The 13,722-nt window shown below is 41.4% G+C and overlaps 1 protein-coding gene and 1 pseudogene across 1 annotated transcript; one reads left to right on the forward strand and one right to left on the reverse strand.

Annotated features, from left to right (window-relative positions):
- The first annotated feature begins 264 nt into the window (after positions 1-264).
- LOC127333011 (uncharacterized) lies at positions 265-7,592 on the forward strand (annotated as a pseudogene).
- A 448-nt stretch (positions 7,593-8,040) lies between these two features.
- On the reverse strand, positions 8,041-12,510 carry LOC127333012 (nodulation receptor kinase). Its single transcript, XM_051359328.2, has 12 exons — positions 12,165-12,510; positions 11,706-11,859; positions 11,513-11,584; positions 11,365-11,436; positions 11,080-11,148; positions 10,809-10,990; positions 10,352-10,572; positions 9,982-10,108; positions 9,839-9,907; positions 9,432-9,621; positions 8,967-9,099; positions 8,041-8,836 (listed from the first exon to the last, which is right to left on the reverse strand). Exons 1-12 carry the CDS (start codon positions 12,244-12,246, stop codon positions 8,483-8,485), a joined length of 1,725 nt encoding a protein of 574 aa, XP_051215288.1. The 5' UTR covers positions 12,247-12,510; the 3' UTR covers positions 8,041-8,482.
- Positions 12,511-13,722: the final 1,212 nt, after the last annotated feature.

A 13,722-nucleotide genomic window follows, 5' to 3' on the forward strand; every position in this document is an offset into this window, starting at 1 on the left:
CAAAGACGCTTTGGTGTTTGGTCTCACGTCAGAAAAAACAGCAACAAATCTGTGGAAAAGAAAGTCGCATTTCTTTTCTGAAAATAAAATCTAGTAACGGCATAACTATGCGTGTCCTTTTAGAAGTGGCAATTCTTTTTTCCACCTATAATCGTCATTCAGAGCGAAAAATCATTGTCAGATATGGTGAGCCTTGGCGATGCAGTAGCAGGAATCCGCCAAGAGCTGTGACCCGCACCACACGGCCGACGGGAGGGTCTCCGGTCAGCCCGGCCCGGCCCAGCCCGCCCCAGCCTAGGCCACCTGTACTGTACGGCTCTACCCCTGCATCCTCCGTTGGTCTCAACAACGCATCCGTCACACCGTCGTCCTCGCCAGCGCCAGCGCCTCCATGCTCCTACTCCTTCCATTCCACCGAAGCGCACTCGCCGCCTCGTAGCGTAGGAGCTCGCCGCTGGTAGCTGTCGTGTCATCCTCTTGCTCTCTGCTGGAGGGCTCTGGGTTGGCGTCGCGTGCCGTGGCGTGGAGATCCATCCGGGCCCTCAGATTATTTTCTCTTCTTGGTAAGTGCGCCTAACTTCGTCTGATGGATTGTTAGCTGCGTGGTAGTACTGTGCTAGCCCGATCCATCCATCCATGTTTCGATGGATCTTTTGGATGCTGCCTGCGTGTAATCAAATCCAAATCTTTTTTGTTTATCACCTCGTCAGTCCGTAACATGGAGATTTGTTAGCTGCGTGGTGCTATACTAATCCGATCCCTCCATCCATGGTTGGATTAAGCCCTTTATTTCACAGCCCGCAAAATCGATCTTGGTTGACCCTACATGACTTGGTACCCAAATTGCGGGTGCACCTTTTCTCCCTTTTTTTCCGGGTGCTGATCAGTGGATCAAGCATACCATGCAATTTCTGTAAGTGTTTCGCTGGAGGTGACTGTAAAATGCAGCCATTGTCGAAAAATAGCTTTTTTGGGGGTTCGCCTTGATTTATTAATACTACCTAGATTTGCATTTAGAGTAAGTTTATGCTTTTCTACACATTATATTTGCTGAATGTTTATACATTTTTGGGGAAGATTTTATCCCTTTCCTGGAAAATGCTTAATTCAAAATTACATGTTAAGAAAGTAATCGTTGGTAAGTTAGACATTCAGAAACGATAGATTCAAACAACTGCCAGAGCAAACAATAGAATGTGCCACTTGATATTAACCCAGTACTCTCTATATGTATATGTACGACTTGTTGGTGCCCAATTGTCATGGGCTCGGTCTCCTGGATTTTTTAGAACTGTGACATATCAGTGTGGTAAACATTTCTGGTCAGGTTTCCTTTTTTACTGCATTATGGAAATGCAAAATCATGGTCTAATAAGACTGTTTACATGATGTCTCTGATGTAATACTTACTTCCTTGCATACAGAATGATCATTGTGACCGCTGTTCCTTGTACCGCGGCTTCTATTCTCTGTATTTGAGTGTTTTAGCTATGCTGTTACTGTCTTTGGATGGTCCAACTCATGCCTAAACGCTGTTTTCTAGGCCAAATTTAAATCAGAAAAAACTGCTGAATCGATTGATACTTGTACTGAAGTAGTTTACCTTCTACCTAGCTACAGGGTTATAACTGTTAAATTTATTAATTATTCTAGTAGTACTCGAATCGGTTAGTTCTAGAAACTTCTGTCACTTTCTGTGCCTGCGACAATGTCCTGAATTATTATATGCTTTGCATATGATATGAGACAACACGCTAACAAATTTAGAATGTGTAGATTTTAGGTACTGTGAGTTACTGTTCTTGTTTTGTTCAGATGTAGGCCTCAGAGTTACAGTCCAAATACGAGGGAAATGACTAAATTGACCGTCTTATAGCTCTGCAGTCGGTAGCTGATGCTGCTATTGTTCAGCATGGCACTAGCAGATGGCAGCGCCGGAGCAAGTTAAAATGGTAAAAATATAAACTTCAAAATGTTGGTTGCAATTCAAGAGGTCCCCAAGAAAATCATTTTTAATCAAAACTCCAGTAGAAACGCAACCGAGTTAGGCATTACTATATGTGTTCCCAGTTGCACATTTACCGGACCTCATCTTCTCTTTTCTTTCTGCTGTTCGCCAGATCTGGTACCCCTTCTCTGGCGTTTGTTGCCGCGAGCTCTCATTCCCCCTTTCTCTTCCCTTACTTTGTTTGCCTCATCTCCTGCCCTCTCCGGCTGCCCGTGCGGTGAGCTCTAGCCAGGGATCCCCTTTCAAAACCCTCATGAAGGTACAATCCATGCTTGATGCAAACTTATTTGCTGCACGGGGAGCACTACTACATGATAATCTAGTTTATATATATATATATATGGATGGCTTGTTAGATTGGAACCCCAACTGTTACGGGAACATTCTGCAAGATTTTGTAGAACCAGGAGACATCAGTGAACACTTTTAATTCTTGGCACATGTTTCCATTGACATTTGTTTTTGAAAAATGCAAAATGATGGTATGATGAGACTTTATACATAATAACCGTGGGATATAATCCAATAAGACTTGTTTATGCAATGTATCACTCTGACTGTATTCCTTTTAACTGTAGCTTTCTGAGTAAGGATTTTTGGCTCCTGTATGTATCCTCTATTAGCCTGAAAACTGTACTCTCACATTTCGACAAATCACGAAAAATATATATGTTTACATTGAGCAAAATATCGTACTAGGAAACATTGTGCCAAAATGTGACAATTTATTTTTTTGTACATAAACGCTAATTGATAAACGACTAAAATAGTAGCTATGCATGTGTATTTTATTATAGAGCTCACAACTATTCATATTTTTTACTCAATTCTATGCTTGCTGTGTTTTTTAATCAAATTTTGGTAACGTGCCCGTGTTTTTACCATGTGAGCACACACCCGAGAATGCCTTTGTATACCGTTTATTAGCTATATGTTTTGCTCTTTCGTGTTTTTAGCTATGCTGCTATCAGCTTATACTAAATTTTATTCAGATCTTGGGGTGGTTCTGGTCCCAACTCACCTAGGCCACATTTATCTCAGGAAATTAGTTGCAATCAATTGATACTTGTAACAATGTAGTTTTGCCTACTAGGCTTGTATCTAGGTACTGAATTGTAACTGTTAACATTATTTGTTGGAACAACTACTTTAAATTTCTTTGGCATATTTTCTACAGTTCGTAAACAAGTCTCTCAATTGTTCAAGTAGTACTTGATTCAATATGCGGCATCAAACTCCTGAATTTTTATACGCTTTCCACATGCTATAATTCAAACTAACAAATTTATATTAACTTGATTTTAGGTACTGTGAGTTATTGTGCGCTTCTTTTGTGCAGTTTATCTGAGAATACTGTGAAGCAAGTTGTCCTTTGCAATTTTGTCTGGCTAAAGCCAATTTATATTAACTCTCACTGTAAGATTATTCTCCCTTTTATCTTCATGCACAGATTTATCTAGGTTTATGTTCTGCTGTTCAGATGATTTTCATGGTGAATTGAAAATCCATGGACTAATATGGTTCATGCTCTTTACAGATGAATTATATTGAAATCAAGAGCGAAGAAGAGTATCTGGTAATTATATATTTATATTCTATTGGAGCTATGTGTTCACATATCATGGATCCTAATCTTATACCCCCGTTTTTTTTTTTGTGTGTGTGTGTGTGTGTGTGTGTGTGTGTGTGTGTGTGTGTGTGCAGATGGATCCTATTCAAATCAAGGATAATGAAGGGCATCCGGTAGAGATGCTTGCTGACCAGCCACATTTTCTAGAGCCCGTATGTCCAGAGGAAGTCAATGAAGATACACGAGTATACCCTCGTGAAGGGAATGAGTACCAGGTGGAAGTTCCTAATCTAGCAACAGAAGAGGAACACATGAAATTAAGGTCGTCACCAATTGATGACAGCAAAATGTCAGGTTTTGAGTATCCTGTGGTAGTTGGATTAACTATTCCAGTCACATGGAGCCAAAAAACAAGCACCCACATGAAAGAAGAGTTGAGGGAATTTTCAGGACACAGTTTGTGCCCTTCAGAAGATGAACATAACAGCCACAGTAGTTCAAACATTGCAAGAAATTTATCTCAGGACATCATTTGTCCTGTCTGTCTGGGCTGTAAAGTTGAATATGATGATCAAGACAGGAAACTTTCAAAATCTGCTGGACAAGATATGGACCGCTCACACAGAAGTACAATTTTAAGCTGTTCTTGTTTAAAGAGAAAAGTCAATGATTATATTCCATTGCCTGGAATGCCAAGATACTCCTGGACAGATGAAGAGGCACAAACTTTTCTTCTTGGTCTCTACATTTTTGGCAAAAATCTTGTTCAAGTGATGAAATTTATGAAGAGCAAGACAATGGGAGAAGTTCTATCGTACTACTATGGAGAGTTTTATAGGTCTGATGCATATAAGCGATGGTCGGCATGTAGAAAAGTAAGAAGCAGGAGATGTATACTTGGGTTGCGTATATTTTCTGGTTCCAGGCAGCAGGAACTGTTGTCACGTTTGCTTGCTGGCGTAGCTGGCGAAGTTCGAGATCCTTTGCTAGAGGTGTGCTTAACTCTAATTTCCTCCTTTTTCTTTCTTTCTTTCCTTACTGAATTAGATCCCTTGAATTAGTGAACATTGGTATGCGGAAAGTTGATGTTTATAGTAAGTTCCATAGCTATATCCTACATTTTCTAATCCTGATTACACTCTGGGAGCGGTTTTCTTCATTAGCATCGCTACAATATTATTCTGTACGCCATTACAATCATGTCTTTTCTGTTTTTTTTTTGAAAGGTCCAGCATTTGGTGTACTGGTTTGCCTATATTTAATAATAAAATCTCACTGTATTATTATTATTGCATTTTTTTACTTATTTTTGTACTCCTATATTTTCGCATATCGTGTCTTTCCATTGATGTTGACCGATACCAGTTTATGCTCCTGCTAGTTTTGCCAAGAGAGTGACAGTTATATATGATCGTCTGCAGGTCTTCAAGACATTCAATGAGGGAACATCTGATTTTGAGCAGTTTATTTTATGCTTAAGGTCCACAGTTAGTGCGCAGGTTCTTATAAAAGCAGTTGGAATTGGCAAGGGAAAGTATGACTTAACAGGATTTGCATTAGATCCTAGTAGAAATCATGGTATTGCGGCCCGTGCAGAAATACCTATTGGCAAGGCTTGCTCATCGCTTTCGTCTGGAGATATCATAAAGTATCTGACTGGTGATTTCAGACTAAGCAAGGCAAAATCTAATGATCTATTCTGGGAAGCTGTATGGCCTCGCTTGCTTGCGAGAGGGTGGCACTCTGAGCAGCCTAAAGATTCTTCACTAGTCGGCAAACATGCTTTAGTCTTCCTCATTCCCGGTGTAAAGAAATATTCCAGAAAAAAGCTCGTCAAAGGAAATCATTATTTTGATTCTGTTAGCGATGTCTTGAGAAAAGTTGCATCTGAACCAAGGTTACTTGAGTTTGGAGTTGAAGGTGGTAATAATGAAGGTGGGGTTAAGCTTGAAAATGGATGGACCCATGATGTCGAACCTGACAAAAACACACTTCCTGACAAGAAATCTCCTGGCTATGTCCAACCCAGTGAACCTGGGTGTTCCCCAGAGCTTATGAAATTTACTGTAGTGGATACTAGCTTTGTTCAAGGCGAAGCACCATGTAAGGTAAGGTCACTAAGAAATCTACCTACAGACGCTGTTCATGGCTACAATTCTTCACCAAATTCAGGAAATTCTGGGAGTGCCAACTCAGAAGAACACTCAGATTCAGAAGACAGCTCTCAGCCTTATGAAGATATAAATGTTGATCAAAGCAAAACTGATGTCAGCTATGTCAACGAGCAGAGAACAGGCAATCTCCCAGCAGGGGATGAGATGGATGCTGATGTACTTCTGAAGATTTCTGCCTTTCCAGGCACAATCAATGGTCACATTTCTACTGATCTATCTTTTGGCACAAAGAATAATGTCTGCTCTTCAGCTGCCACAGTTCTTCCTGTTGTTAATCAAAGGATCCATGCTACTAATTCTTCTACTGAAATAAACTTCCAGTTCGATCAGAGAGTAACTCCTGAGCCTCAAGTTTTCTTAGCACCTGTGTCGAAGAGAAGAAGGTTAGTTTCTTGCAAGAATGAAAGAACTGGTCGCAAAAGTACTGCCGTCAATAAAAGACACTGCTGGAAGCAAGCTGACACCCCATTGCAACATTTGGCTGACGCAAACGAAGCAAGTGCAGGGGCCAACCCTTTCATATGGAGTGCAATTCCCAACTCATCAACCAACATAACCTTCGATTTAAATAATAATCACACATATCACAGACCGCTTCACAATGTGCCCCCTAATATTGAAGTGGTTTACAAGGAAAAGGCCCAACATAAGCATGTTATTGATCTGAATATCCCTCAAATGCCTTCAGATTATGAGTCAACTGCAAGTTATATCTTGCCTCCATCTGGCAATAATGCACCAATCATGGACAGATCTATACATCCGTCAGAAACCAAGGAGATGGAGTACTGTCTTCCCGACATCAATGCTCCTAGCAATGCAGTCTTGAGTGAGCAGCTTTCTTTTAGCTCAAGGAGGCAGAGTACCAGAAGCCGCCCACCAACAACCCGTGCTCTGGAAGCTCTGGCATGTGGCTTTATGGGGACAAAACAGAAAGGTGGGGAGGGGAACTTTCCATCTTCAAGCAGGAGCAGCAGACCTGTCCGACGACCACGAAGATCACCTGATGTTAGAGTTCAATTTCCTTCTGATGGCGAGGGAAGTAGTTCTCATTTTACTGATCAAGCCATTGCTGTCAGTGAATGGGGCATGAGTAACCATCAGTACCAAATACTTCACAGCAGCCCCTCAGATAAGTCCAGTGAAAAGGGGACTCATGCATTGTTTGTGGCAGACAAGTCTACTGATAAAGGAACTCAGGAATTTGTTTGGCATACCGTAGATGGCATGAAAACGAGTAAAGATCTCCATGCCCAGCAATTCCGTTAAATTATTCAACCTTTATAGAATGGATTTTCTGCTGGTTAAGAGAAATGACTTTGATATTATGGTCATACTTGAACCCGCGGAGATCACAGATACTACTTCATCAAACTTCTGTTATGGATTATGAATCAAATCGGGGAACTTATACAGATAATATGGATTTCAGCTATAGTTCGGTGCATTTGAATCACCAAATGTTTGGGCTTGATTCTTATCAAGGACATATGAGACTAAACTACAAACATGTGAAGGATGTTTGTCCTCGTGCCTTTTCTGATACCTTGTGAAGATTAAAAGAGGAAGAAAATGGCGAGTCCCCTTGTTGTTAAGAAGCCATCTCATGAAGCTTTTACTTCATTTTATGTGTGGAGATTTTCCTGATGAGTTATACTTATACTCTTGACCTTTAATACATGTACCATGTGGAGATGCTGGAAAAGTTTGTAATGGTCTGCCCATATAGGAACCATAGTTAACTAAACTTTGAACTCTTTATCTTGTCCAACAGTCCCTGAATTCAGAAAGAACACAAAATACATATGTTCAATCCATACATGTTAAATTCTCTTTGCTAGTGTTCGGCTCCAGATGTTTGAAATCTGCATATTTGCTCTTTTAGTTTGAGCAGTAGGTAGCGATAGTATGGGTCTTGATTTGGTGTTTTTTTTTTTCTCTGAACATTTACTAGCCTTTTTTGGGGTTCATATACCAATATTGCAAACATATCTACTGGATTCAATGAAACTGCTACTCAAATCGTGGTCGAGGAGAAAAGCAATCCAACATCCTTTTTTTTTAATCAGATATACCCCCTCAAGATTCAAAAGACTGGATAGGGGCGACCAGGTTGGTGGATGGCTTTTCTACATTTTTCGACACAACTTTTGTGTTGCTAAATCTATGTTTTGTAGGACCAGTTTTCGATCAAACACTGAAAAAGTTTGAAACGTGGATGATTGGATACCTTATAAATTTAATAGAGTAAAAGATATATACCGCATATTTTAGTTTTGACTCAGATGTACGATGGAAACTGAATGGTTCTTGCTTCCTGAAGCAGGAATGTCATAAATAATGAACTGATGCTACCTCAACATTTCTTGTTTTAGTTTGCCAAATAATACATCGACAGTAGTCCAAAGAATAGTTGGGCCACACATGCATGGCACATTCACCATCAGCACATAGTATTGAATTAACGGAAATTTTTACAGGCAAAACTGCCTCTCCAGGAAAGCTTTTGTCGCTGCCACAGCCGTGGATCTGCTATGTGGTCACTGCGTCTGCATGGCCTATGTAAGTGCAACCTCTTCATGCCCTCCTCAGCCATTCATGGCTTCACAGTAAACTCAGGTTGTGTCTTCAGCAAGCATCGCATCCATGAAGACCATGGGGGATGAATGAGGACACCGTTTCTAAGATCTCCAATACGGAGGCGAGTTACCTCGGAACCGAAGGCAGCGTTTACAAAGGTCCTTTACCCGCGTCTATTCGAGCCGAATCCGATGCAAATTTTGCTGCATCTATCCGGGCTGAGCCTGACCCAAACATTTTCCTGTCTATGGATAGGTAGCGGTTGGAGCCGAACGTCCCGGTGCTCTCCATGGACCTCATGTACTCCGAAGCATTGTTCTCGATGATCAGGGAATCCTCCAGCTCTCTCACGATGTCTTCCATGCTCGGTCGGAAGGTCGAGAAGGACTCAGTGCATGCAGATGCAACCTCAAGGACCCTCCACATGGCCTCTGAGCAGTACTGCCCTTTTATACCAGGGTCGACAATTTCTTCAATCCTGAAATCTCTAATGTATGGTTTTGCCTACAGAACATAGACCATGGTAAGATTGGATGCACAAACACTTTAAAGTTTTGGAACTCGAAACGAATGTGGTTTCATTTGACCTGTAAGTAAAATGCAAGGCTGCTGATGTTACACAATGAAAACTTACCCACTCAACTACGCTCCATTCACTTCGAGGCCTTTGAACATCAAGAGGTTCTCTTCCCGTTACAATTTCCAGGAGGACCACTCCAAAACTGAACACGTCACTTTTGGTTGATAACACCTGAGTGGAATAGTATCTGAAACAAAGAGAAGATTCACAAAATCAGCCAAATGTCGAAGCAAATATGAAGTGTACTACAAAAGTTTCGATACACAAGGGAATTTACATTTCCACATGTATACAATGTACTCAAAATCACAACAGATAAACGCTAAGTTCTAGCCTTCTAGGTTAACTTAACAAATTACCGTAAAAAAGGATAGCTGAAATTTTTACAACCCCTTGGACTTCTAATAAACCTCTGTATATAGCTTTTGATGTAGCTTTCTGTCTACTGAGTATATTTTGAATCACCACTTTCTCAAATATACAGACTTTTCATCTGGTACCATCGTTGCAAAAACTTACTCAGGGTCTAAATATCCAGCCGTTCCTCTCACTTCCATTGATGCATTGCTGTCACCTTCTTGAGGTGCATACTTAGAAAAACCAAAGTCGGCAACCTTGCCACACATGTTGTGATCCAGAAGTATGTTGCTTGACTTAACGTCTCTGTGTATGATACATCGGCCAGCAAAGTTGTGAAGATATACTAATCCTGAACAATCAACAAATTTATGTGAAGTAACGACTGGAAAGAAGAATTTGCAGTGTTCGAATATTTATAAAAATGAAGCATGAAGATAAGCACAATTTAGTGTCCCCAAGACCCTAGCTTGCATAAAGAACAATTAGTTTTAAGTTTTAACCCTATTGTCGATAACATCAACTGGAGTCAGTTTTCTGAAGAAAAAAAAGACATTTACACTGCTAACCTCTAGCAGCACCAATGCAAACAGATATTCTGGTGGCCCAATCCAAAACTTTTCTTTTTGACGCCTCCCCTGAAATAGAAATACATATTAGAAGCGAAGGATCTTATGTTGAAAACTAACAAAACCTTGACACAGATTACTACCATAGAGGCGATCCTGTAGTGAGCCATTGGACATGAATGGATAAACCAAAATCTGTTGATCCTTTTCACAGCAATAGCCAATAAGTGGGACCAGATTTTCATGCCAGACAGCAGAAAGTAGCCGTAACTGTGTCAATTTGATAAATTCAGTGATCAGAAAGAACACTGAAAAATAAGTAACTGGAGCAATTGAGCATCGATGTAAATGCTGGGAAATTATAGATTATGAACTGTATCCAATAATGACAGTGAAAAGCGTAACATTCCCTCATTCCTGAATCACTGCTGAGAGAGTGCTAATGCAACCTGATCGATACTTCTACCCCTGACACGATATCAATACGGTAGTACTGGCATAGTTTCTGGTTACCTCATTGTTAAACTCGCGTGTTCCCTGTGTCGATGATGGTGAACGGACCTTTACTGCAACTTGTTGACCATGTGCTAAAGTACCTTGATAGACAGATCCAAACCCACCCTCTCCTATCAATGTCTTGAAATGTCCTGTTGCATTGTGGATTGATTTGAGGGATAACTGTTGCACTGCAGGATTTGTAGTTATTTCAATGCTGCATTCTTCATAAACAGGATCTGCAAAAAGCATCATCATGAAAAAAAATCACTTTTGCCCATTGCATATTTTTATAATTTCATAGATGGTAAGTGTGCATGTTGATCTAATAGGTCACATACGGTGCAAAAGAACTGTTTTTTATACCAAATAAAGATTTCAGATGACAGAAACTGCAGAATTGTTCAACATGACCTAAATAAAAGTGCAGATGTGCACATTATCTACTGGATGAATGTGGTAGGAGAGAGCATACTTGTTGTAGAAGCGCAGTCTGTTTTCTGAGGACGCTTTTCGCGTTTGCTGAAACAAATAAAAAACGATCCAAGTGCAAAAGTACATGCCAAAGATCCTCCGGCAACACTACTAATAACAAATGTTCTCTCTTTGGCAGCTCCAGGTGGACTATGGTAATCTTCAGCAGCACAACCTCCGTAGCTTTTTAATTACCACGGAGCAATTCAAGTAGAATTATATTAGTGTCAGTAATTACGATATCATGTTGAACATCAGAATAGAAATCTCACCTGAAATTCATGCCGGTAGATAGACCATCAGGTAGCTTATTGATCAAGAAAGGGTTGCATATTACTGACCTGAATCAATGGCCGTGTTTGATTAGAACCTTTTGGTTATAAGGAATGCTGTGCATATGGCATGAGAAATTGAGAAACATATCGAATGGAACTAGGAAATATCTGAATCGTAAGGAACATGGATTTTATCCCCAGTAACATTTTAACATAATTTTGTTTGTTTGTTTCTGAAACTACCATAATATGATGAAATTGCACAAGGTAACGCATGCTTACAGCTTCAACAGTTGCGTGAGCGCAGAGAACGAATGTGGAATAGATCCAGTGAAGTTATTGTCCTTCAGATCACTGCACCCACGAGTAACAAGAACATAAGGTCTAAGATAACATGAACACATTCCGGAAAACAGGCACTGAAGCATACATCTCAGTTAGTTCCGTCAGGCTACCGATCGCGGTGGGAATTGGCCCTTGCAGTCCCTTTGAAGAAAAGTTTCTGTTCAAATACCACCAGGTACATTCAGGTTAGCTGACCGAGTAATCTTAGCTGCATAAATGGCAGCAAGAAACCAAACGAAAATCCGGGTAACCATTGTCACGATTCCACAGGCACTTACAGCTTAACTACGACACGGTTACCATCTTTTAATTGGCAAAAGAACCCTTCCCACGCAGATGGGGAACAGGGGTCTGCTCCATTCCACGACTTGAGCATCTCATTCCCTGGGTTCCTCCCCAATAGTTCCTCCTTCAGTTGCTTCGCCACATCCACTGCAGAATAAGGTCAGCAGAAAAGTCCACATCGCGTCAGGAATACAAGCATCGAATTTGAAAGTGAACATAAAAAGGTAGGCGTGCTAGTCACAGGAATCGTATGCAGAGTAATTTCCTAACTGAACCAAACACCAGTTCGGACAATCTCCTGAACAAACCAGCAGCTCGAGAGCCACACTATCAACTATGGCGATCGAGCTACCCAAGAACTGGAATCTGTTCCGAAGTTCTAACTGGCTCGGTTGCGTGATTATCTGATCGATAGCTCACATGTGGGGGCTGTGCTAGCTGCTCTGCTCTACCTTGGGTGAGGCCATCCGGGGACGCGGCGGCGGCAACGGCGGCGGAGGTGATCAGGAGGACGCCGAAGCAGGCGAAGACCATATCTCGTCGGGCCCGTCAAACGACCATGCGGGCGGGGCGAGCGATGGGGTGCTGCCGCTGCCGCTGCTGGCCGGCCGAGGGGGAGAGGAGAGGGTGGTGGAAAGGGTCAGCACTGGGCGGGCGGCTAGGTGGCGCTTTGTTTTGTAGCTTCGCCGCTTGTCTGCTGGTGCTCGGCAGGCGGGAAGGCTGACGCCGCCGCCGACAGCGACCGCCCGCTTGCTCCGTTGTTGCACTCTGCGGGCGGCACTGTTTCAGCTCGTCATCTCCCGGATATTCTTAGGACATGTTCCCGTCTCCGACCTCAGCGCTACGCGTCATGATTGACCAGGAACAAACCGTTCTCTGTTTTACTCTATTTTTATGATTCTTCATCTTATTTTTCTCCTTCGTCTTTGTCTTTGTGTCCGTTAGACAACGAAGACGTTGAGATGCTTTTCTCAGAACACGCATGAGCCTAGCAGATGAAAAACTTGTCGAGCAGCTCAAATTTGTCTTACCTATATATTCCATTTTTACGTCATTTGAAGATTTCTTGTTTCAGTAAATTTTGACATGTGGATTTGAAGATGAATTAGAACTCAAACTCAGGTATAAGTGCGATACCACCAGAAAATGACAATCGAATATTTAATAAACCCCTTGCCACGCTATACAGTACACCTAATGCGCTAGTATATTTCATATGCGGAGTTCGGCCCGTTTGGAGCTCTGGCCAAGCTCGAAAGCTATGCCATCTACGAAGTCATGTACACGTTATGGTATGGTATAGCCCATGGTCTTCAAGGCCATCGTTTCTAGTTATCTCCTTTGTATCTCAAGGTTTCACCATGCTTTGCATTAAAACCTGCAGAAGACCGAGCACATATAATAATTTGCTAAAACTTTGACATGTGGATTTGAAGATTAATTAGAACTTATACTCGGGTATAAGTGCAACACCACCAGAAAATGACAATCGAATATTTAATAAACCCCTTGCAATACTATACACTGCACATAGGGCCTCACTGGTTGCACACAATTCGTTTTCTCGCATCACTTGGCCAAAAAATGGACGTTTTGTAACCCACAACAACAAAAAACTTTCTGCTTAGCACGGTTTTTAAAGAAAATGAAAAGTTGCCAAAGAAGATCACTCGATTCAGCCGTTTTTCCGTGGCCAGGCTACGATGAGCGTAAAAGTGGGCCCTTGGTGGCTGGAGTCATACGAGCATATGTACGTAACATTGCCACTAATCTGCAACAAGTGGGGAAAAGTGGAATTGAACTCGCCCAATACTAACATGCTTTCAGAAATAAGTGGGGATTTGAGGACTGTTGGGTATTATTCCCACTAATTCCTATAAAAACTTTAGTGTCAAACAAGACCTAAAATGGGGAGTCTTTAATCTAGCCAAAAATATATCGAGATTATTTCATCTAAAACCAGACAAGTAAACGAACTATTGGAGAATTTTGGGGATTTAGGATAATCCC

This window comes from Lolium perenne, chromosome 2 (assembly GCF_019359855.2).
Source record: "Lolium perenne isolate Kyuss_39 chromosome 2, Kyuss_2.0, whole genome shotgun sequence".
NCBI classification, from domain to species: domain Eukaryota; kingdom Viridiplantae; phylum Streptophyta; class Magnoliopsida; order Poales; family Poaceae; genus Lolium; species Lolium perenne.